The sequence below is a fragment of the Acomys minous genome (assembly GCF_964271855.1).
Source record: "Acomys minous genome assembly, chromosome: 2".
Classification (NCBI taxonomy): Eukaryota; Metazoa; Chordata; class Mammalia; order Rodentia; family Muridae; genus Acomys; species Acomys minous.
Window position 1 is genome coordinate 58,568,644 of NC_140484.1, and position 26,721 is coordinate 58,595,364.

Sequence of the window (26,721 nt, forward strand, 5' to 3'; positions counted from 1 at the left end):
TGTGTGTATGTATGTGTGTGTATGTGTGTGTGTGGTGTGGTGTATGTATGTGTGTGTGTGTGTGTGTGGTGTGTGTATGTATGTGTGTGTGTGCGTGTGTGTGTGTGGTGTGTGTATGTGTGTGTCTATGTGTGTATGTGTGTATGTGTGTGTGTATGTGTGTGTATATGTGTGTGTGTATATGTGTGTGTGTGTATGTGTGAGTGTGTATGTGTGTATGTGTGTGTGTGTGTACTGTCTGTTTTCCTATGATCCATTCTTGCTGAATTCCATTCACTGTGCAGATATGTATCTAGTTTCCCCAAACATTTTGTTGAAAATAATCTTTCCCATGAGCTTGAGTGTCATTGTCATAAGGAGGCTGAAATCACATATGTGATTCAATTGTTGAAACTTAAACGTCATCCATTGTTCCACTGAGTGCCTCTGTCTTCACCACAGCCCCAGTAGCCTTGACTTCCGCAGCTCAGTAGGAAGCTGTGAAGTTGCAACGCTGAGTCGCCCAGACCTTTTCTTCCCCAGAGACCGTGGCCATGCTGGCCCCTCAAGTTTTCTTATGAAGTTTAGATTCATTAGTTGTAGTTCTTAAACAAGACCCTGTAGCGTTCATACAGTGGCACTAGATAAAGAGCCTATGATTTTTGATTATCACAATTGCCACCCACTGAAGATCTATCTTCCATTCTAGGAACTATATTTAGATAAATGTTATTTTTGAAATGGTTTGTGTTTGTCAGGAGATAAAGCTGGTGTTTTTATTTACATTGTCTCTAAGAAGTTACAGAAAGTGCCATTGTCCAGTCTTTGCATCAGGAAAGGCTTTCTGAGGCAGCAGTGGCCACACCCCCGCTCCATGAGGCTGCTCTCAGGGAAGCAGGTAGAGGAACAGCTCAGACCAGGAAAACAGCCTGCACATCTCCACTTAATGTGAGAAAGAGGGCAAGAGCCTGCCCAGGGCCAGCTTGACATCCTTGTTCCTCAGTGTGTAGATGAGGGGGTTCAGGGTTGGGCTGAGGACCGAGTAGAGCACCGAAGTCACTTTGCTTCTTTCTGGGCTGTAGCTGGAAGCAGGACTGATATAGGCACAGAACACAGACGAGTAGTACACAGAGACCACAATGAGGTGGGATGAGCAGGTGGAAAAGGCCTTCCTCTTGCCCTCAGCAGAGCGCATGCGCAAGATGCTGGCGATGATGCAGCCATAGGATAGCAAGGTGAGCGCGAAGTTGATGCCTCCATAAAAGGCATCTGCCACAAGAGTCATAATGCTATTCACATATGTGGGGCTGCAGGAGAGCAGGAGTAGAGGGGGGATCTCACAGAAGAAGTGGGTGATGACCTTGGGACCACAGAATGACAGCCGTGTCATCAGGCCAGTGTTGATAGATGCATTCAGTGCACAGATGGACCACACACCCATGGCCAGGGCCCCACACAGCTGTGGGCTCATCCTAGAGCTGTAGTGCAGGGGACAGCAGATGGCCACATAGCGGTCATAAGCCATGACTGTGAGCAGCAGCAGCTCAGAGGATCCAGACCAGACAAGGAAGAAGAGCTGGGCCATGCATCCTTTGAAGGAGATGGTGTTTTTCTCAGAGACTAGGCCAACCAGGGCCTTAGGCAGCACAGAGGAGGTGCAGATAATGTCCATGGTGGCCAGATTGCAGAGGAAAAAGTACATGGGACTGTGGAGCCCAGGGCTGGAGGTGACCAAAGCAATGATCACAATGTTGCCTGTTAGAGCCATTGTGTAGAGGGACAGGAAGCAGCCCATCAGGAACAGTCTTAGGCTGGGGTGCTCTGAGAAGCCTTCCAGCACAAACTCTGTCACTACTGTCTCATTGGGACTGGCCATCCTTGTGAGAAGTATTCAGTTCACAGAGATGTCTGTTATCTTCTGAGAGACCACTAGGTTACCAATCCAAACTCTGATTTTGGAACGCCATCATCTCAAAATTCTCTGCTGTCATAAATGAAAGAATGAATATATTTTTTTTATCAGATAGACATCTTGCCTCTTATTTCCTTACCACACCATTTGGTATTTTATTTACTTCTCATTTTTCACCAAGAAATTTCTCCCTGTAGATTTGGATCAAGGTCGTCTGTTCCTCCCTCATCTTCTTGAACATGTGCATTGAGTGAAGCATCCCTCACTCAAGACCTGCCTGCAATTTACATCTCTGTCACCTGAAAGCACTGTGCTGTGTTGACAGTCATGGAAACACAGTACCCCCCACCTCCACAAATATGCCAACTTTTGAATACACTGAGATGGACTCTTACATCTTCTTTCACACCTGACCTACTGGGTTCTAGGCTCCTTTGCTTTTTCTGATATTTGGAGTGGGGTATCTTCTATCTATTAAAACATTATAGTTCAGTGGAATCGAATCGAAGACCCAGATATGAATCCACACACATATGGTCATTTGATTTTCGACAAAGAAGCCAAATCCATTCGATGGAAAAGGGATAGCATCTTCAACAAATGGTGCTGGTCTAACTGGATGTCCATGTGTAAAAAAATGCAACTGGACCCATATTGGTCACCTTGTACAAAACTCAAATCCAAGTGGATTAAAGACCTCAACATAAAACCAGAGACACTAAGTCACTTAGAAGAAAAAATGGGAAAGAGCCTGGAACATATTGGCACAGGAGACAACTTCCTGAACAGAACACCAACAGCCCAGACATTAATGTCAACAATTAATAAATGGGACCTCATGAGGCTGAGAAGCTTCTGTAAGGCAGGAGACACTGTCAAGAGAACAAAGCGACAGCCTACAGACTGGGAAAAGATCTTCACTAACCCCACATCTGACAAAGGTCTAATATCCAAAATATATAAAGAACTCAAGAAATTAAACACCACCAAACCAAATAACCCAATTGAGAATGGGGCATGGAACTAAACAGAGAATTCTCAACAGAGGAATATCAAATGGCTGAGAAACACTTAAAGAAATGCTCAACCTCCTTAATCATCAAGGAAATGCAAATCAAAACAACGCTGAGATTCCATCTTACACCCATCAGAATGGCTAAGATCAAAAATTCAAGCGACACCACATGCTGGTGAGGATGTGGAGAGAGAGGAACACTCCTTCATTGCTGGTGGGAATGCAAACTAGTACAACCACTTTGGAAATCTATCTGGTGCTATCTCAGAAAAATGGGAATAGGGCTTCCTCAAGACCCAGCTATTCCACTCCTTGGAATATACCCAGAAGATGCTCCAGCACACAGCAAGAAAATTTGCTCAACCATGTTCATAGCAGCCTTATTCATAATAGCCAGAACATGGAAACAGCCTAAGTGTCCCTCAATAGAAGAATGGATAAAGAAACTGTGGTACATATACACTATGGAATACTATTCAGCTATTAAAAACAAGGAATTCCCGAAATTTGTGGATAAATGAATTGAGCTAGAAATGATCATAATGAGTGAGTTAACCCAGAAGCAGAAAGACTCAAATGGTATATACTCACTTATATCTGCATATTAGCCCAAGGGGCATGTCCCACGAAAGCCTTCACTTACCAGGAAACTGATACAGAGGAGAGGACATTGTAGTGGGACTCTAGATGAGAGAATCATGGGAGAAAGGCAAAGTAGAAGGATCCAGAGGGTCCTAGAAGCCTACAAGTAAAACATTATGATAGGCAGATTTGAGCCCAGGGGTCCCACTCAAACTAAGGCACCAGCCAAGGACAATACAGGCGGTAAACCTTAAACCCCTACCCAGATCTAGCCAATGGACAGAACACTCTCCACAGTAAAGTGGAGAGTGGGATATTACTTTCTCACATACTCTGGTGCCTCACCTTTGACCATGTCCCCTGGAGGGGGAGACCTGGTGGCACTCAGAGGAAGGACAGCAGGTTACCAAGAAGAGACTTGATACCCTATAAGCATATACAGGGGGAGGTAATCCCCCTCAGGAACAGTCATAGAGGAGGGGAATAAGGGGAAAATGGGAGGGAGGGAAGAATGGGAGGATACAAGGGATGGGATAACCATTGAGATGTAACAAGAATAAATTAATAAAGAAGAAAAAATAAAACATTATAGTTATAATTCTACGTGACTATGTAGACATGTATCTTCTGATTTAACTTAACTGTGCTTTGTGACTTCTCTTGTGGATGAAACTGTCCTGATTCCAACCCACTTCAAATCTATCACCATAGACAGCATATCTCAAAACCTCTGCCTGTAGATGGAATATACTTCCATGCCTTTTCTGTTTTAATAAACCACAAGACACCAAATCAAAACATTCAGAAGTGAAATCATTGTCATGGTCTACATATCTTCCTGTGTGCTTTCAATGTCATGCATAGAAACCAATCATTACCTCCCCAGTGTGTTGAGATGCTTATTTTATAGAACACAGCTCCATATCTGTGACTCCTTTTCTTAACTTTATCATATGCCTGTGGAAGATCCTCAGTAGCTTCCTGTACCATGTTCCAAGTCTGTTCTGCATTCTCTCATTTCTTTCATCCAACTTATCCTCAAAGTTTGCAAGTATATCCTTCTCACTACTCCCGCTAATGTCCCAATGTCTCCAACTCTTTCATAATTTCTGGTTTCTTTTCATTTCCAACATTTCCAGTTTCCTCCTCCATCGCTCAAGGAGGACAGATTGTGCACCTTTAGATCGCTGGTCTTTGGCACCTACTCCTAATTCACAATGTCTCTCTTTAGTCCTTAAGCAAATCATCCTCTATAGCATATCAAGGAAGAGTCATCTGACACCCTCCATTAGCATTTCCTATTGGTTCCTTCATGATTTCTTAGGTAAACACATTCTATACCATCCATAAACATCTTTGTGGCAATTATTTGCAGTGTCCCTCAGCTGGAAATATTACCTGGAAATATCCTTTGCTTTGCACCTCTCTGTCAGTGCCCAAGATAAAGGATATATTCCTTCAGGACTGAGCATACCCAGGACATATTAGTCAGCGAAAGGTATTCCACTTACTGAATCTAGTGGTGCTCACCACTTCCCCACTTTGCCCTACACCACTCCTATAACATTTTATTTTCTTTGTTTACATTTTATCTCCTGTATCTTTTCTGAACTATGAGTCACAACCCATTTTCTCCTTATCTTAATAGTAAAAGTTGAATTTTAAAAATTATTTCTGCCTCTATTTCAAACTAGAGATGCCCAAATCTAGTATTTACCCTCTGTAACCATGTGGACAGTGTTGTATCTGACCATGGTTCTCTCTTCTCCATTCTAGTACACAAAAGAACATGAATACATAGTTTGATATTTCATTTTTGTACAGAAAAATAACTACAGAAGGAAATTTCTCATATGGTCTTGAAATTTTCTGAATCTTTCCAGCTAATAGAAATACAACTGAATTTTTTTTTATAACATACAATATATGAGTGATATTAACTCCCTTCCCCAGGGAGTGTTTATTATGATTAACTCTAGCCTGAACTAGAAGGAAAGATTAAAAACACAATTGAAACCTATAAAAAACTTTTGCTGTCAGGATGGATTTCTATTACCAATAGCACATCTATGGATTCTAATTACATTGGAAACATCTAACAGATTTCTAACTGATACCCCTAAAAAGAAATGACAGAGATATATAATAAGTTGCATGATCTGGGGACCCAGCTTATGTCCACATACCTATAGACATGTGATTTATTACAAAGGAGTAAAATATATACACTATAGAAAAGCATAACACTTTTTAAGCTAATTGTCATGATCAAACTGGATGATTACACACAGAAGAATTATACTAGACCTTTATTGCTCATCTTTAGAAAAGTCAGCTCCAAGTGGATCAAGTCTTCAACCTAAGATTCAACATCCTGAAAAATGACAGAAGAGAAAGTAGGGAATATGCTTGAACTCATTGTCACTGAAAAGGACTTCTGGACAGATCCATGGTAGTATAGGCATTGAGATCAGTAATTGACAGATAGGCCTACTTGCAAATGCAGTGCTTCAGTACAGCAAAGAACACTATCACTGAGTTAAGAGATATCCTACAAAATGGCCTAAAACCTTTACCATTTAGACATCTCACAAAGGGTCAATATATAGTGTAAACAAATAATTTACAACTTTAAATAAGAAAACAAACAACTCAACTCACCTAGGAAGCGAAACTAAACAGAGAAGTTTCAAAAGTTGAAACACGAATAGATGAAAAAACTTCTTAAATGTTCAACTTTCAAATTTCAAATGCTAAGTCATCAAATAAATGCAATTTAAAACTCTGAGAATAATTTTTACTCATGTCAGAATGGCCAATAAAAACATTATAGGAAATGCTGGCAAAGATGTGGGGAAACAGAATAATTATTGACTGCTAGTAGGAGTCCAGACTGGTACAACTACCATAGAAATCAGTATGAAGGGTCATCAAAAAGCTGGAAATAGATACAGTACATGCTTCAACATACCACTCTTAGGCACAAACCCAAAGGAATACACACACACACACACACACACACACACACACACACACACACACACACACACTTGTTCTTGCATTTTAATTGGTACTCTATAAACAATAGTCAGAAATGGAAACAATATGAATGTCCATCATATTAAGAATAGGTAGTGAACTTGTGTTATTTACAAAATGGAACATTACTCATCTATTAAGAAAAATAATATTATAGAGTTTTTAGGAAAATGTGTGGAACTGGAAGCAATCATCCTGGGTAAAGTAAACCCAGACACAGAAAGACAAACATCACGTGCTTCCTCTCACGCGTGGATACTACCATTTAAGCTTTAGAAATGCGTGCTTCCTTTGAAATACTCATAGAGAATAGCATCTGGTAAGGCAACATGTGGAGGCAGAAGGGGAGATGAAATATAATTTTTAAAAGATGGGAAGGAGATTATTAAATAAGAATGATGAAAAAAATGTGGCAGTTGCTGCTTCTTGTCAGGATCAAATGAGGCATCCCCTGGACAGTACCATGGAGATGCCTCAGTATTTGTGCTATCATAGAAGAAAACTACAGAGAGGAGAGGTTTATACGAACTCACTTTGGTGGTCAATGACTGCCATTTTGCTTGCATGCCATATAGTCTTATCACCAATGAACCAATGCACATTTTCTGGGATATTTTGAATTCATGAACGAGAGTAGAATGACACTTTGGGAAAACCACAAGTCAGTAAGTATTCTTTCCATACACACTGTGATAAGCAAGCAGTATTTTGATGCCTGTCATTCCTAAGGATCTAGCAAACAATATTGTCTTACTCTGATGTGATACTGCTATACAGAGGGAAAAATGAATATATCTTCCAACTGCTCATCCATAAGTACCATTAAGCAGTCAGATGAGCTGCATACACTTGAGCCCTTTGTCCATAATTCCATTCAGATCTTTTTTTTTAAAATTTTATATTATTAATTTATTATTGTTATATCTCAATGGTTATCCTGTCCCTTGTATCCTACAATTCCTCCCTCCCTCCTATTTTCCCCTTACTCCCCTCCCCTATGACTGTGACTGAGGGGGACCTCCTCCCCCTGTATATGCTCATAGGGTATCAAGTCTCTTCTTGGTAGCCTGCTATCCTTCCTCTAAGTGCCACCAGGTCTCCTCCTCCAGGGGACGTGGTCAAATGCAACTGGACCCATATTTGTTACCTTACACAAAAGTCAAATCCAAGTGGATCAAAGACCTCAACATAAAACTAGAGACACTAAGTCAGTCAGAAGAAAAAGTCGGGAAGAGCCTGGAACACATAGGCACAGGAGACAACTTCCTGAACAGAACACCAACAGCCCAGGCCTTAACGTCAACAATTAATAAATTGGACCTCATGAAGCTTAGAAGCTTCTGTAAGGCAGGAGACACTGTCAAGAGAACAAAGCGACAGCCTACAGACTGGGAAAAAATCTTCACCAACCCTACATCTGACAAAGGTCTAATATCCAAAATATATAAAGAACTTAAGAAATTAAACACCACCAAATCAAATAACCATTCAGATATTCTGTGAATTTAGTTTTGATTGCTGGTACATACATTTCTTCCTACGTGAACATGGGAGAATTGAATAGCTAAGTGTGAAGTCTGGAAAAGAAATTTAAAACAGCCCCTCACGACTACAAGTAAGTCGGATCTCAGCAAAGCTGACTTGAAAACCTTCAGAAGTGGAGCCTCAACCACGATCAAAGATGCCAAAGATCCTCATCATGGTCATGGAGTGTCTGCAGAATCCATGGTCTGGCAGCAAAAGAAGAGGAAACAACTACACCTATAGCCCTATTAACACACTCCTTTCCTCTTTATTTGGCCATTTTTCTTGATTCTTCATTTAAGCAGCTGTAATTGTTTCTTTAGGTGAGTCTCAGTCAGGCCAGCCCTACCTAATCTGCAGCAGACAGGAAAAGGCTAACGCCATCAGGGCTGGGATGTTGTTTTAACCATATAGATGGTGAAGGTTATTTTCTGTACCTCAACAGTGGACTCTGAACTATAGGGTAAGAGATTATCTTCAATCACATTTTCACCACCCTCTTTGGATGCTATGGCATGACAAAATAGCGTTCAACCCCTGTCTGTCTGTCTGTCTGTCTGTCTGTCTGTCTGTCTATCTATCTATCTATCTAATTCATCTAAATCTGTAAGTTTCATTTCAAAATTCATGTGAATACTGTGGGTGAGGAATGAGTAAGTCTGCTTATGAACATAAAGCAAAAAAAAATCAGACAATATTAAACTCACTGATTGTGATTAGAAACTTGACATTCGGCTGTTTATACAGTGGAGTGTGAGGCTAAATCTTACTATCATCTTCTGTCCTTTGACATGGCACTATTCATCAAACTCAAGACTTATTGAAAACATGAATTAATGTCCATCTATCTACACTGACATCTGATTACAAATGTCACTTTTATAGTGGACTTTGCTTTGGAGCTCCATCACTAGTCAGAAGAGTCATGACTACATGTAAGCAGTGGAAATTTTTTTTCACTCACCTTTCCCTGTTACAGTGAGTTCAGGCCACAGATGGATTTCACAAAAGTTCATACTGTGCTGTCCACAGACTCTCCTTTCCTGCAACCACCAAGTCTTTAGTGTCCCTCTGAAGCTCTGTCTTCCTTTGTGTAGAGGTCACTGACCTTCAGAAATACCTGCGATTTCTGAGATCAGGGGCAGGTTCTTGTCCTGGTGCCTCCTGGGACAGAAACCCAAGGAGAAAGCTCTTAGGATCAATTAAAGGGGATTCACGGCCTCATGTTACAAGCTCCCTGTAGACTGGTGTGTGGGACAGTGGTCAGGGAAGTCACACACAATGGGTAGTTCCTCCTCTACACCTCCTTCCACCCACCCTCTATATTCATGTCTTAGAATGTCTTTGGTGTTTTCATACCCTGTGTGGAAGGCCTTTCCTCTGTATTCTACTGATAGGACTTCATGTTAATTTTAAAAACATGCAATGTGTTTATTCTATCAATGCTGTATGTGTGTGCTTCTACTTTCTCTTCCTACATTCAAGCCTTTCAGTATATTGTGATGAATTAATGTTTCTTCAGCGCTTTTGTTGTTTGCTACATTTTTGAGCACATAAAATATTCATTCAGCCCTGAGACTATATATAAAGGTACTATTATAAAAAAGAACAAGTTATATTTAGGAATATAAATAAATATACATATACTTATGTGAATTCAATGATAATTAGTAAATAAAAAGCAGCCATGAATTTAGAGGAGAATAAGGGAGGGTTGTATGATAGTGCTTCAAGGGAGAAGAGGGCAGCATAAAAATTCAAATCAAATTATAATCTCAACAAAATTTAAAGATAAAACATATTCAAAGTTTTACAGTCATCAAGCCTGTATAAAGAAAATCTACATAAATTTATTTAAGTGCAAATTTAATTGAAAAATATTTTTTCATATAATATATTCTGATTGTGGTTTCTCTTCCCCAAACTCTTCATAGATATTCCTTATCCATTAAATTCCATTTTCTTTCTTCCTCTCTTCTTTAGATAACAAACAAACAGCAAAAAGAACATAATGTGCAATTAAGTAGCCTGTAAGAGAATAAATATCCAAACAAAGCAATATGAGAGATAAAGTCTACTAACATACTATTGAGCTTTTCCTCCACCTACTGATGGTCATGGGGCCTACCAGTAAGTGGGTATAAATACCTAGTGATACTCTGTTGCTGAGAATTAATTTTCCCAGAGAATTCCAATGTCTATCACTATTTGCACATTGCTCAGTTGTGGGTTTCTGTATTTGTTCCCATGTACTGAAGGAGGCAGCTTCTCTGATGATGGCTGGGTGAGACACTGCTCTGTGAGGGTAGAAAACTGTCCTTAGGAGTCATTTTGTTGCTTCTTACCTTTAGCATAGCTGCAGTGTTTGGTGTTCTTCTTGGTTCATGGCTTATTTAGTCTCAGGTTCTTGGCCATATGAGCAGTGTCAGGAAAGGGTTCCATTGTATAGAGTAGATCTGACATCCACTTAGATAGTGGTTGGTTACTGCCAAAAGTTTTGTGCCACTGTTGCCAAGAGTTTATCATGCAACCAGTTCACAATTGTAAAGCATTTGTAGGTGGATGACATTTAATTTTCAGGTGCAGATTTCATGTTTTTTAACACCTGAAAATATTTCATGGTATACAATACCCCTATTTTCTCTTTTTTCCTCTCCAATATTTTAATTTTTATTATAATTTTTTATTAATTCATTCATATTACATTTCAGTTGTTATCCCATCCCATGCATCCTCTCATTCCTTCCTCCCTCCCATTTTCCCCTTACTCCCCTTCTGTATGACTGTGACTGAGGAGGACCTCCTCCCCCTAAATATGACTCTAGGGTATCAAGTCTCTTCTTGGTAGTCTGCTATCCTTCCTCTGAGTGCTATCGGGCCTCCCCATCAAGGGGACATGAATACCCCTATTTTCTTTTTTTTTTTATTAATTTATTCTTGTTACATCTCAATAGTTATCCCATCCCTTGTATCCTCCCATTCTTCCCTCCCTCCCATTTCCCCCTTATTCCTCTCCCCTATGACAGTTGAGTGGAGAGTGGGATATGACTTTCTCACGTACTCTGGTGCCTCATATTTGACCACGTCCCCTGGAGGGGGAGACCTGGTGGCACTCAGAGGAAGGATAGAAGGTTACCAAGAAGAGACTTGATACCCTATGAGCATATACAGGAGGAGGAAGTCCCCCTCAGAATACCCCTATTTTCATCCATTTACCTATTGACAGAAATCTAGGGTGCTTTCAGTTTCTGGGATTCACACCTAGAGCAGCAATGAACATGGATTAGCAAGTGTCCATGTTGTAGAATGTCTAATCCTTTGGGTTTATGCCCCAAAATTATTGCCTGGATTTGAGTTATGTCGATTATCATCTTCCTGTGGACTTGCCACAGTGATTTCACTACTGGCTGTAGAAGTTTGAACTACCACCAGGCATGGATGCCTGTTCTCCACATCCTCACCAGCATGGCCTCTCATTTGTTTTATTCATCTTTGCCTCTCTGAGTGGTATAAAATGAAACATCAAGCAATTTGATTAGCATTTCCTTGATGACTAAGAAGGTCGAACACTTTAAATGTTTCTCAGCCATCTGTGTTTCATATTTTGAGATCTCCGAGTTTAGTTCTGTATTCCATTTTTTAATTGGGTTGTTCTGATGTTTATTTTTTGTGTTCTTTATATATGTGTGAGATATTAGCCTTCTATTGCAGGTCTAATTGCAGGTAAAATTATTTTCCAATTCTGTGCCATTTTGTTCCTTTGCTGTACAGAGGCTTTTAAGTTTCCTGAGGTTCCATTTGTTAATTGGTATCCTGTTCAGAAAGTCTTTCCCTGTGCTAATGAATTCAAGGCTATTCCTCACTTTCTCTTCTGTCAGATTAAGAGCATCTGGCCTGATGTTGAGGTTCTTGACGTATTTGGAGTTGAGTTTTGTTCAGGGTGCTAAGGATGGATCTACTAGCATTCTTCTGTGTGCAGCCTTCAAGTTGCCCATATGCACTTCTGGATTTGCTATAAATGCTGAGTTGTCCATAGGTGTGTGGACTTATGTCTGGGTCTTTGATTTGAGTCTATTGATTGTGTCTGGTTTTTAAAAAAAACATCAAAACAATATTGGTTTTTATCACAAAAGCTCTAAATCATATTTCCCTGATTTCTTTCCCAGCCTGTTTGTCATTTTTATATAGGAGGGTTACTGATTTGTGCGTTATTTCTGTATCCCTCTACTTTTCTGAAAGTTTATATCAGCTGTAGGGGTTTGCTGGTAAACTTTTATAATGTCTTTTACTTAAGCAACTCATCATCTGCAAATAAATATACTTTGGCTTTTTTTCTTTCCTATTTGTATCCTCATAATCTCCTTCTGTTGTCTTATTGCTCTAGCTAAAACTTTAAGTACTATAGAACAGGTACGGAGAAAGTGGACATTCATTTCTTGTTCCTGATTTAGTGGAAATACTTAGAGATTATTTTTCATTTAGTGTGATATTGGACGTAAGCTTGTTGATAAATCACCTCGATGATGTTTAGGAATGTTCCCTGTAATCTTAGTCTGTCAAGGACTTTTATTATAAAAGCATTTTAAATTTTGCCAAGGGTATTTTCTGCATCTAATTAATATTTTTTTCAATTTTTTCTTTGGTAGATTACCTTTATTGATTTATATATGCTGTATCTGCACCCATATTCTGTAGCAGTACAGCAGCTCTATCTCTTGGGAAAAGCCTACTGTGGCAAGTTAGATGACATTTTTAATTTTTAGTGTTAACTTTTAAAATTGATTTTTTTTGGTATGAATTTCACATCATGCATCCCAATCTAACTCATCTTTCTGTTCTTCCATATCCATCTTCCTTCTCTTCTAAGGAAATAAAAATAAGACAATAACAATGATGATGATGATGATGATGATGATGACGACGACGACCATGACAACAACAACAACAACAACAACAACAACAACAACAAAGATCTTTGGATGGAAGCTGGAGTGTGTCACAGTGTGCCAAATAGTTTCACTTGCAAATGTTCATTGCATTGAGTAATTGGTCTGGTTTGATGCCTATGGTTTCTGCCACACTTTCAATATTGAATCTTCACTGGGTCTTCTATCAGATAACCTGTTGTTGCCCTGTGTCATGGAGATCCTGCAACTTGTAGTTTTCCCCTTTACATACTCCAGTAGTTCATAGATGTTCATAGATGTTCATAGATGTTGAGGTGGGATAGCTCAGAGTTCTGGAATTGGGTCTGGGTGGTAGCTGAGTTGGTCTTCCCACCAGGTCTCCCGCACCCATGCCATCAGGGCCAGTTCTTTATTTTGCCCAGGTGATGGGTGGGGCCAGCACATCTGTCTGCAGCAGGTAAGGGTCAGGGCTAGCTCTCAATTTCTCATACCCTAGGGTCCAGTTCTTCTATGCAACCCAGTCAAAGGGTGGGGCCAGCTCTCCTGCTTGCCTCAGGGAGCAGGGGTCCAGGATGTAGGGGAGGGGGCATAACTCTCCCATATTGTGAATGACTTTCTTGTTGTGTTCTTGGATTCTGTTTGCAAGTTTTTTAAATTGGGAATCTTTGCATCTATGTTCATAGGGGAAATGATTGTGTAATACACTTTCTTTGTTGGATCTTTGTGTGGTTTAAGTATCAAGGTAATTGTGGACTTATAAAAATTCAGCACTGTTCCTTCCATGTCTATTTGTTGGAAGAATTTGAAGAGTATTGGTGTTAATTCTTTTCTATGTGCAGTACATCTGGCCCCAGGCTTTTTTTTTAATTTGGAGACTTGATTAATGTTTCTATTTCCTTATGGGTTATAGTTCTGCTTATATTGATTATCTGATCTTGATTTAGCTTTGGTAGGTGGTCTACATCAAGAAATGTATGTACTTCTTTTAGGTTTTTTCATTTGCTGGAGTACAGATTTTTATAGTATGTTCTGATGATTCCCTTTTTGGTCTCTAATTTTATTTGTTTAGATCTTCTCTCTCCACCTTTTAGTTAATTTAGCTAAGAGTTTATCAATCATTGATTTTCTCAAAGAATCAAGTCTCTGTTTAATTTATTCTTTGTATGTTTTATTGTTGGTGTTTGTTTCTTTCTTATTGGTTTCGTTACTGAGTTTGATTATTTCTTGCCATCTACTCTTTTTTTTTTTTGAAGGTTATGCCAAATTTATATAAAAAGAATATATTTAACTCAGTATCACAAAGACAACTTAAATTAAAAATGGAGTGACTTTTTTTTTTAGAGAAATTGTAAATTGCCAGTGAATATAGGAAAAGAAACTTTAACATCATCAGAGAAATGGAAAGCAAAACCACAGTTATTTTGGTGCTGGTGTTTCTACGCAAGTTCTCATTCTACCACTGAACTATAGCCCTATTTTTCAAAAACTACCACTTGGTACAACTCTTTTTCTCTCCCCCATTAGTTTTACATCCTGATGGCAGCCCCCTCCCTCCCCTCTTTCCAGCCCGCCCTCACATACCCCTCCCCCATTACCCCTCCTATTCTCTTCAGAGAAGGGGAGACCCTATACAAAAGTATAATGAAGAATTTTCAGATAAAAAGAAGTTTTGATTAGAATATGGGAGAAAAATTAAATACTGCTGGTGGGATTTTTAAAACATTGAAGTCTTTTCACAAACCAACGTAGTTAAACATAAATGGCCAAGATAGCCATTCTTAGGTATATATATCCAAGGAAATTGAAAATGCATGGCCATATAAAAACGTGTGCATGACAGTTCCTAACCATATTGTTCCAAGTGTGTATTGACCAGTGAGTTGATGAGTAAAAGGTGACATAAATACAACAGAGCATTCTGCTTTAAAAGTGCTCTTAACTGCCTATCTATTTCTCCCACCCCTAAAATTATGCATTAAACTTTTTTTTGTCATATTGCCATCTACTCTTTTTGTGTGTTATTTCTTCTTTTTTCTAAAGCTTTCACACTATGTGGGCCATTAAGTTGGTAATATTATTTGATATAGGAAATTAGTGATATGTACTAGCCTCTTGATTGTTCCTTCATTGTGTGCCATTGAAGTTTGGGTATATTGAAATTTCATTTTAATTAAAATCTAAAGTTTTAAATGTCTATTGTAATTTCTGTCTCGATCCAGTTCTCACTCAGTACTGAGTTGTTCAGTTTCCATGAGTTTGTACACTCTCTGTTGTTGCTGGTTTTGATGATATTTACCTTTAATTCATGGTGGTCAGATCGGATCTAGGTCCCCTGATTTTTCTCTTATCTTTTCAATTTTTTGTGTCTGAATATTTTGTCAACTTTTGGCAAAGCTGTGTAAGCTTCTGAGAAGAAGGTACATTATTTTTGTTCAAGTGAAATGTTGTATAACTATTTGATTTATAACATCACTTAGCCCCAGCATTTCTGGTTAATTTTAATGTGGATAATCTGTATATTGGAGAACTGGCTATTGAAACTATCCCATGACACGGAGTGGTGTTCAATATGTGATTGTAGCTGTAGTAGTGTTTCTCTTATGAACTTGGGTGCCCTAGTGATTGGTGCATAGATGGTGCATATAATTGTAATATCATCTTGGTAGATTTTTTTTCTGTTGGTGAACATATAGTATCCTTTAACGTTTCTCCTTATTGATCTTGGTTTGAGCCTATTTTGTCAGATACTAAGGCGGCTAGCTCTGATTGCTTCTTTGGTATATTTGCTTTCTGAAGTGATGTCTATCCTTGATATTGAGGTGTGTTTCTAGTCTCTTTTCTCTACCTCATTCATTCCTCCTTAGTTTCTCCTCAGAAAAGGCCAGGGCTCTGTAGTGAGAAATCTGGAAATTTGATTTTTTTTAAAGAATACAGAAATATTATAAAATATGCATTTTAAAAATCCCAGGTGTGGGGATATGGGGCTGATTCACAGCAGCTGAATATGATTTGCCTCGTGCTCTAGCAGAAAGATAGATCCCATTTTCAATCTGTTAGCCTGGTTTTTTTATTGGAGAATTAAGACCATTGGTTGACACTGACAGTTATCAGTGAGCAATGTTTTTTTATTCCACTTATTTTATTTGTATGATGTTTCCTATCCCTATTTTGATTTTCTAGTCTGGAATAATTTATTCATAGTGGTGTGTGTGTGTGTGTGTGTGTGTGTGTGTGTGTGTGTCTTCTTAACCTTTTCATGTTGAAGTTTTTCTTCTAATGCCCTACATATTAGATAAATTTGTAGACAGATACTGCTTAAATTTAGGGTATTTTCTATACCATGTTTTATTTTGTAGGTAATGTTAACATGTTATAAGGCATGTCCTATGGTTATGGCATTAAAGATCACTGGGAAAAGATCCATAGACTTAATTTAGACTATCATTAGTCAAGTTTACTAAAACTGCTAGTAGGATCACAGCCTCTAACCCAAATCAGACATGGCCCAGATAAGTATGAAGGAAGGGCTTTTTAAAAGTTAAAACCACAGTATGGTGGTACACTTCTTTAGTCCCAGCACTTGGGAGGCAGAAGTAGGCAGATCACTGTGAGTTCAAGGCCAGCATGGTCTACAAAGCAAGTTCAGGACAGGTAAGTCTACACAGAAAAACCCAACCTCAAAAAAAATGAAAAACAAAACAAAACAAAACAAAAAACGATAAACAAACAAAAAACAAAACAAAACAAGACAAAAATAAAACAAAACAAAACAAAAAGTGAAAAACACAAGAAGGTTTTGAATATCTACAAAAGCAAGTTATAGAAACCAAAATGCTGTGCACCTCTGCCAAAATTAAGCAGTCAAGATGAGCTTAAAATATTCTCTGAATATTTCCATTAGCAGGTCACAAAAGTAAAAATTTACCAGTTATTCTTATGATAAGAAGTAGATGGCCATAGTTGTACATATTGCAGTGGTGGACAAGCAATCAGGATTTCTACGAGCTTATTTTCCAAGAACTTGAGTCAGAGACAAGTAGCTATTAGATATCAAGATAGATGCCTAGCACACAATGAAGTTTCTTTACCTATCACATTTCACATTTGCTCTACATCATATTAATCAAATCTTTGATTAATATTGAAGTATATGTTCGTACCATGCCTATGCAGTTTCTATTTTAACAAAACCAATTCTGTTTTTAACATATGTGAGTAACCAACTTAAAATTCAAGAGCTGATCATAATGCTAAAGATTGCAAAAATTAAATCCATTTATGGCAGATAAATTGGTGATCAGCCATGGGACTAAGAGAAAAGAGACTAATATATAATCACTTGGTGATTAAAAAAATAACTGCTCAATAAATAAAATAACTAAAGTCACTATGTTTAGAGAGTTCATTTTTGGGGGGAATATTATAAATATATTATTGTTGCTTATTTACAGTCAATCTACAATGCTGTGCTAAGATTTTTTAAGTTAAATGTGATCATTAGGAGAATAAGTCTTAAATAAAAAGACTTTAAAAACAAAACAAGCAAAACAGAAATGAGAGGCCTCAGCATGCTAATATGCACAAGCATCTGAGATGTTTTTAAACCACATTTGTGGTTTATTTTGTTGTGGAAATGTCTCATGTAAAATTCCATACTTGGAATAAAAGCAGCATTTTTTCACGTAGGGTGCCAGGAAGAACTCCTTCCTCTAGGAATAACAAATCTAGTCACCAACAGTTCTGTAAAACCATTTCTGCTATGGAACCAACTTGTTTTTAACCTGTTGATTGAAATCCTTGAATCTTTGTATATCTTGGTGTACTCTATAGGCTATGAGTAGTGTGTGAAATTGGTACTCTCTACTTTCTATTGAGGCCTTGGACCTCAAGGCGCAAGTGTTCTTTATATACAGGCAAGGTTTGTTGTTTGTTTGTTTGTCCTCCTCTCCAGTTGACACATCAACCTGGGTAAGAATATACTAGAGTACAGAAATTCCTTCCCATGGTCCTAATTACAGGTGTTCAGCTGTTACACATCTAGCAACGCCAAATGTATAGGCCCATTATGTCCCTAAAGGGGCCTGAGAGTATATTCTAATGTGTTTAGACAGGGTCTTGCTGACACCCTCCACCAAGCAATACCACCAGAAAATTTACTTTATTGGAACACAATAGCGTCTTTTAAAAACAGATTTGTGGTAGCCCAGTTGCTGGAAAGTTTCAAGTAGCTCCTCTGAGGCTTGCTGGCCCTCTTTCAGGGTATGTGAAACCGTGCAATCATCTTCATTCAGGTGTCCTTGGTGGTACTTAATTAGGTTACATCAAGATAATTTATATTATTTTTGGCTATTGCGAAGGATATAGTTTCCTTAACGTCTTTCTCAGCCCATTAATTGCTTGTATAAAGGAGAACTGTTGATTTTTAAAAAATACTTTTATTTTGTTACACATGTATAAAACAAACTACATACAACAGGGAGAACTATGTGCCAATCATGAGAATAATGAGTTCTATACATGTTACATTCATAGTGACTTAGCCATCTGCATTTGTCTCATTTGAAGTAAGTGTCTTTCCTGTCTTGTTGGGTCTAAATTTCCAAATGAGATTCAATATCTATCCTATCTTAACTCTAAAAGCTTAACTTCTTTATCTTGATCTAAAATGATCTTGTCCTCTAGCCAACTAAGCTTGGTTGTTAAACTATACTCTCTTGTCTTCAACGCCCCTCAGAGACTTGAGAAAGAATAAAACTTAAATTCCTGAGTGAATCAGCAGTGTGGGTTAGCAGCTTCCAAATTGTACAAATTGACTTAAGACAGTTTACTGCCTGACCAGTCACCCAATACACTTTATAATGTTGGAGCCTCATCTTCAGCTTTCTGGCCTAATATCTCTGCCAGAATTATTTCAGAGCAGGAACTATTGAGGACTCGCTTATCCTGACTTGGCAGAGTGTGGCCAGATGTTAGGGGAGGAGAGCTCTTCTATCTAAGGACCAGGGGAGGGAGGGAAAGGGGATGAGAGAGGGGATGGGATCAGGGATAGATGAGGGAGGGGGTGAGATCGGGAGGGGATATGAGAGGGGGCCACAACTGAGATGTAAAGAACTCAAACTACAGAATGAGCAGATAATTTATATTCCTAATCCCACTACATGGGAATAATTCTGAGACTGGCAGAAATATAAATGTAAAGGCTTAGAGAGGCCTCAGGTGGACCACAGATTCTCTGTGACTTACTATTAGAGGCCATTATTAGTAAGGCATGAAGGAAGATTTGCAAATGCCTTATGTCCGCCCATACAATGACCAGAAAACTAGCTTTAATTGTTCTGTGCATCCCACACACCTCATACAATTATAATGTTAGAACTGTGTAATGTTTGTGAGAAATTATGCTTTCAGAACAAATTAACCAGCTGGATCACACCTGACAGGAATCATTCCTCCCAGCACGATGGACACTGACATCCTGCATCCTCCTAGTTCCAGCCCCGGATGATTCTGTTGCTTTTACTCAACAGAGTTGGAAAGCTTCCTGGACAACATTGTAGAAAACTTCTGATCCAATTTAGACCACCATTTCAATCTCCTACTAAGCCTAGAATCTCTCAACATTTAGAAACTGAATCACAAATGCAATCACCAGAGAGCTTAACCATTCTCTCCAATTTTGGAGGGCCCACTCCAAGGTATTATGTGCCCCAATTGAACCTGAAGAAACCTTAAGAGAAAGATGCCCCATTCCCTCAAAGAGGGGGTTGTATAGGTTGCTGTTTGTTTGCTTGATCTACAAATGCTTATTCTTATCTGGAGGTGGTCATAAGTCATTATTGGTCTTATACAGAGAAAAAATTAGGGGAAGCACAGGAACATCTCTCTCTACCTTTGTCTTACATATGTAGGCAAGGAGATGGGAGCTGAAAAGAAAGAAAGGGAGATTTAGGAACATAGAGGGAGGACAGAACAAAAGCTAGATGATTGAACCTACTCCTTAACTCAAAATTTTTTTTACTATGTTTCTTCTTTAATATATACATTTATGTTATTACACATGAGTAAAATAAACTTCACACAGCAGGAAGAACCACAAGACAATCAGGAATTATATAAATCTTACATCCATAGTGATTTGTATTTGGAAAACCTGAAGTAAACATCTTTCCCATCTTGTTGGGTCTAAATTTCGAAATGAAGATTAATATCTATCATATCTCATCTCTATTAACTTAAAACATCTATCTTGATCTAAAAACATCTTAACCCCTAACCTACTAAGCTTAATTGAAAGACTAAACTATCTGGTCTTCAACCCCATCAGAGATGTGAGAAGGGATAAAACTTAAATACCTGAGTGAACCTTGAGTGCAGGTTCTAGAGCTTTTACTCTTTGTGTGCTTTAAGTTGCTAATATAGGATCTCTCTCTCTTTTTTGATGTAGGTAATTAGTGCTATGTACTTGTTTCTTGATACTTTCTTCATTGTGTCTTATAAGCTTGGGTATATTGAGTTTTCATTTTCATTCAATTCTAAAAAGTTTTAATGTCTATCTTAATTTCAGGCTTGACCCACTTTTCATTCAGTGTTGAATTGTTCAGTTTCCATGTGTACTTTATGTAGTCGCTGTTGTTGTCATCCAGCTTTAATCCATGGCAGACAGATAAGATACAGGGTGATTTTCAATGCATCTGCTGAGGCTTGCTTTGTATCTGAATATGTGCTCAATTTTTGAGAAAGAGCCATGAGCATTCAAGAAGAAGAAGGTGTATTAATTTTTGTTTGGGGGGAAATGTTCTGTAAATATATGCTAGGCCCATTTGATTTACAACATCACTTACCTCCAGCATTTCTGTTTAATTTTAGTCTGGATGACCTTTCCATTGGGGAGTTGGGTATTGAAATTACCCAGTATCTGTGTGTGAGGGTCAATATGTGATTGTAGTTATATTAGTGTTTCTTTTATGAACTTGGATACCTTTGTGTTTGGTGCATAAGTGTTTAGATCTGCAATATCCTTTTGATAGATTTTTCTGTTGATGGGTACATAGTGTCATTCAATATATCTTCTGATTAGTTTTGGTTTGAACCTATTTTGTCAGATATTAAATTGGCTAGTTCACCAACCAAGGACCATGCATGGACTGGACCTAACTCTTCTACATAGATGTAGCTGATAGGCAGCTCTGTCTTCATGTGGCTCCCCTAGTAAGGGGATCAGGGGCTGTCTCTGACATGGACTTTGTTCCATAGTTTTTGATCACTCTCCCATGAGAGGGGTGTCTCACCAGACCACAGCCACAGGGGATGCAGATGAGCTCATTACTGATGCAACTTGATGGCTCAGGTGGGTTGGTGGGAGGTTGCCCCCTTTTCTGAGGAGTGGGTTAAGGGGTAAGGGGAAGAGGGAGAGTGGGACCCAAAGAGGAGGAGGGAGGGGCCCATGATCAGGATGTGAAGTGAATAAATAAATAGATAAATAAAATAAAATGACAAGTTCTGTTTGCTTCTTGGGTACATTTTTTGGAATGTCTTTTTCCATTCTCTTAATCTGAACTGATGTCTAACCTTGACATCAGTGTGTTTCTTTATGTAGCAGATGGATGGATCCTATTTTAAAATATGATCTGTTAGCCTATGTCTTTTTTATAAGGGAATTGAGACCATTGATTGGTTGTAAGAGTTACTGTTGAGCAGTGATTTTTATTCTACTTACTTTGTTAGTATGATTTTCCCTGTTTTGATTTGTTAGTGTGGGATCATTTATTCCATGTGTTTTCTTGGATGTGTTTAATCTCTTCATGTTGGATTTTTTTCTAATGCCAGACCTTGAGATGGATATGTAGAGAGACACCATTTAAGTTGTTATACCATGTAGGTACTATTAACATGATACAATGCATGCCCCACTTTTACAGAATCCAAGACAATCTGGAAAAGATCCACAGACTCAATTCAGATTATAATTAGCTAAATTTATTAAAACATCTAGCAGAGTCATAGTCTCTAACCCCAAATCAGAAACATTTAGCTTGGGGACAGGCTTTTTTTTGTTTTTGTTTTTTCATTTTTTTATTAATTTATTCTTGTTACATCTCAATGGTTATCCCATCCCTGTATCCTCCCATTCTTCCCTCCCTCCCATTTTGTTTTGTTTTTTTGTTTTATCGAGACAGGGTTTCTCTGTGTAGCCTTGGCTGTCCTGGAGTTACTCTGTAGACCAGGCTGGCCTCGAACTCACAGCGATCCTCCTGCCTCTGCCTCCCGAGTGCTGGGATTAAAGGCAGGCGCCACCATTGCCCGGTGGGGACAGGCTTTTAAACATGAAAACCACAAGAACTCATTGAGTAGGTAGTAGATAGGAAAACTCTGGGAGAAGTTGTGGGGGAGGAAATAATATGTTTGAATAAGATGTAGCCTAGCATTTTATTTATAGTGTCAATTATCATCATTTTCATAAGCAAGCTGGACTCACACACGTGACTTCATCTTTGAAATATAAATGAATATTTACTCTTTCTTCATTTCAACTTTCAGTTCCACAGCTCAGTAGGAAGCTGTGAAATGGAAGACCTGTGTCACTCAAGATTCTGCATCCATTCTGTCTCCTCAAGTTTCCTTAAGAGGTTTATACTCATTAGCTATAGTTCTGAAACAAGGTCCTTTGATGTATACAGGCAAGCACTAGATAAAAGTGCTTTGTTTTTGTCACTATCACCATTGTCACTCACTGAAAATCTTACAGTCCAGGCATGCAGAATCTCCATTTGGATAAACTTTCCATTTGAAATGGTTTCTACTAGTCAGGCAAAAACATTTGTGGTTTTTTTTTACATCACCTCTAAGAATTTTGTTGTTTTCAAGGTTATAGATAGCAGAATTAATTGTCTAGTCCTTGCATCAAGAAAGTCTTTCTGAAGCAGCAGTAGCCACACCCCTGCTCCATGAGGAAAGCATGTAGAGGAACAGCGCAGCCCTGGAGAACAGCCTGCAAATCTCTGCTTAACGTGATAAAGAGGGCAAGAGCCTGCCCAGGGCCAGCTTGACATCCTTGTTCCTCAGTGTGTAGATGAGGGGGTTCAGGGTTGGGCTGAGGACCGAGTAGAGCACCGAAGTCACTTTGCTTCTTTCTGGGCTGTAGCTGGAAGCAGGACTGATATAGGCACAGAACACAGACGAGTAGTACACAGAGACCACGATGAGGTGGGATGAGCAGGTGGAAAAGGCCTTCCTCTTGCCCTCAGCAGAGCGCATGCGCAGGATGCTGGCGATGATGTAGCCATAGGATAGCAAGGTGAGCGCGAAGTTGATGCCTCCATAAAAGGCATCTGCCACAAGAGTCATAATGCTATTTACATATGTGGGGCTGCAGGAGAGCAAAAGGAGAGGGGGGATCTCACAGAAGAAGTGGGTGATGACCTTGGGACCACAGAATGACAGCCGTGTCATCAGGCCAGTGTGGACAGAAGAATTCAGTGCACAGATGGACCACACACCCATGGCCAGGGCCCCACACAGCTGTGGGCTCATCCTAGAGCTGTAGTGCAGGGGACAGCAGATGGCCACATAGCGGTCATAGGCCATGACTGTGAGCAACAGCAGCTCAGAGGATGCAGACCAGACAAGAAAGAAGAGCTGGGCCATGCACCCCTTGAAAGAGATGGTGTTTTCCTCAGAGACTAGGCCAATCAGGGCCTTGGGCAGCACAGAGGAGGTGCAGATAATGTCCATGGTGGCCAGATTACACAGGAAAAAGTACATGGGACTGTGGAGCCCAGGGCTGGAGGTGACCAAAGCAATGATCACAATGTTGCCTGTTAGAGCCATTGTGTAGAGGGACAGGAAGCAGCCTATCAGGAACAGTCTTAAGCTAGGATGCTCTGAGAAACCTTGCAGAACAAACTCTGTCACTGCTGTCTGGTTGGGACTCAACATCATCTTAGAGACTATCCAGTCCTCTGCTGTGAACATCAACTTCTGAGAAGACATCAGTTTACCACTTCAAAGTCTGGTTTCTACACTTGATCATCTCAAATGTCTCTGTCGTCAGAAAGGAAAGGAGTGAGTGTATTTTCTTCACGGAATCACATTTTCCTTTATTGTCTGTATCACACCATTTTAAACCATGTATATATTATATAATTTTGATTTCCCACCCTTTAGGTTTGGATCAAGAGGGGCATCTGCTCCTCCCTCATCTTCTTGACCATGTGGAATGACCAGAGCATCCCTCACTTATGACCTGCCTGCTCCTTTCTTCTCCATTATCACCACCCATGTGACAGTGCTGGAAACAGAGTTGTACCTCCTCTCCATCCATTTGATGGCAAGTTTGGGATGGGCACACACTCTTGTACCTTCCTTAACACCTGGTCTACTGGCTTCTCAATCACTTTTTTCTCTACTATTTGGAGTGGGAGCACTTTCATCCATTTCAGCCTGGTAATTGTCATTTCCTTGGCCAAGTGGCCATGTATTTCCTGCATTTTACTTACTGAGATCTGTGAATTCACCTGTGAATGAAACTGTCCTGACTCTAACCCACTTCAAATCTACATCCCTGCCCCATAAAGCATGTCTCAAAACCTTGGTCTATAAGCGTATTGTACTTTGTGCCTTTTTTTTGTCTCAACAAACCACAGTGACATCAAAGTCAGCACACCACAGCTGAAATCAGTGCCAAAGTCTACAGCCTTTCCTATGTGCTTTCATTGGCTATGCATAGAAACTTAACATCACCTCCCTAGCATTTTCATATGTTTATTATAGAAAACACAGCTCCATCTCCCTGACCCATTGTATTACGTATAGTCTATGCCTATAGATCCTCAGAAGTTTCCTGTTCCATGAGCCAAGGATGGTGTTCTGCATCTTCTTATCTCTCTCATCCAAAGAGAAAGTGATAAATAATTAGAAGTCATGTTAATATATGTTCATTTAGTAGGAAAGGAGTAGTTGGTATTTTTGCTGTGGCCTATGGTCTATCTAGCCACAGGTACTTGGCCTTTTTAAGCATTCCAGGTATGGGATCTATATAGTGAAATGAACCTCATCTCGTTCTCAAAGCCTGCAACTCTACCTTTAAAAATATTACAATTCATATTCTCCATGCTTTCAGCTCTTTCATAATTTCTGGCTTCTTGTCATTTCAAATATTTCCAGTTTTCTCCTCCACTACCCAAGGAGTACAGCATGTGCATTTTACTGTAAATGACCCTCTTCCCCTAGTCCAAATTTACTGTCTCTCTCTCTCTCTAGTTCTTCAGCAAATCACACTCTTGCTTTACATTGAAGACACATCTGACATCACCCATTAGCCTTTTCCATAGGTTCCTTCATGTGAACACACTCTTTCCCTATCTAAAATCCTGTTTGCAGCAATTATTTGTTAGGTTACTTCTCTGGAAATATTCTTTGCTTTGTACCTCTCTTTCAGTGACCAAGATAGAACTATATTATCCTTATTGACCAAGTACATTCATCACTTATTAGTCAGTGAAGTGTGTTTTGTTTACTGAATCCAGTGGTACTTAGCACTTCCCCCACTTTGTTCTACACCATTTTCTAACATTTTATATTTTTAAAATCACATTTTATTCTCTGTAGCTTCTCTATAGTATGGCTCACAACCCATTTCCCTTCATCTAAGTAGGAAAGGTTGAATTTTAAATATTATATCTCAATTATATACTCAAATGTTGTACCCTTTGCAACCATGTGTACAGTGATAAGTTTGACCATGTTTCTACCATACTCTCATTTGTTGCACCAGAGAATGCCAAGACATAGTTTGGTGCTGCAATTTATTCTCGAGAAACAGAATTACAGAATCAATTCCTCAAATTATCTTGGTAGTTTCTGGATCTGGATTCCTAATTCAGCTACACCTTAAATTGTGAAATACTCATATGGTGGTACTAATAACCTTGATGATGTTAAATCCCAATCTCCAGGGTTCACCTCTCCCAGAGTTCAGGGAGTGTTGACTAAGACTGACCCTAGGCTGACCTAGAGAGGAAGATTCTAAAATAGTTGAAATCTGTAAAAACATTTGCTGTCTGATGGAATTCTCTTGTTACCTATAGTACTTAAAAAAATCTAATTATATGGACAATAACTAGTAGATTTCTAAATGGCATGAATGAGAAGAAATGACAGATTAATGTTAATAATAATGGGATTTGAGAATCCAGACATATGTCCACCTAACTAAGGATAAGAAAAGTAAATGGTGCTGGTCAACGTGTCAGTAACATGTAGAATAATGAAACAAGATTCTTGTCTCTCACCCTGTACAAATTCAACTCCAGTGGATCAAGGACCTCAGTATATGACCCAAAAATTTAAATGACAGAGGAGGAAGTATCGAAAATCCTTGAGCTCATTGTCACAGGATAGGCCTTTCTGAGCAGGACCGTAGTATCAGATATATTAAGATCGATGATTGACAAACAAATCAATAAAGCTTCTGTACAGTAAAGAATACCATCATCTGAATGAAGAGGCAGCCTATAGAACTGCAAAATTTTTACTAAGTATACAAATGAATGAGGATTAATATCTAGAATATAGGAATAATTTAAAAAATTAAACTTGAGAAGAAAAATTTGTCATCAATCTTTCCCTACTTACGACAATATGAGCTGCCACAACAACTTGCTTGACAAGATATGCCAGCTGATGCAACAGTGGCTCGAATGTTAGAGGTAGCCAACAACTTTTTGACTAAATATAAGGCTCACTTCATTATATGGAACATATAC

At 39.0% G+C, this 26,721-nt stretch overlaps 2 protein-coding genes across 2 annotated transcripts; both read right to left on the reverse strand.

Moving 5' to 3' along the window:
- Positions 1-235: 235 nt before the first annotated feature.
- Positions 236-1,855, reverse strand: LOC311590106 (olfactory receptor 13A1-like; the record flags this gene model as incomplete). The annotated part of the gene is made up of 1 exon (XM_084768970.1): positions 236-1,855. The coding sequence occupies one exon, from the start codon at positions 1,853-1,855 to the stop codon at positions 923-925; it is 933 nt and encodes a 310-aa protein (XP_084625096.1). The 3' UTR covers positions 236-922.
- Positions 1,856-22,960: 21,105 nt separating this feature from the next.
- On the reverse strand, positions 22,961-24,015 carry LOC311586329 (olfactory receptor 13A1-like; the record flags this gene model as incomplete). Its single annotated transcript, XM_084762293.1, has 1 exon — positions 22,961-24,015. The coding sequence occupies exon 1, from the start codon at positions 23,945-23,947 to the stop codon at positions 22,961-22,963; it is 987 nt and encodes a 328-aa protein (XP_084618419.1). The 5' UTR covers positions 23,948-24,015.
- Between the last annotated feature and the right edge of the window lie 2,706 nt (positions 24,016-26,721).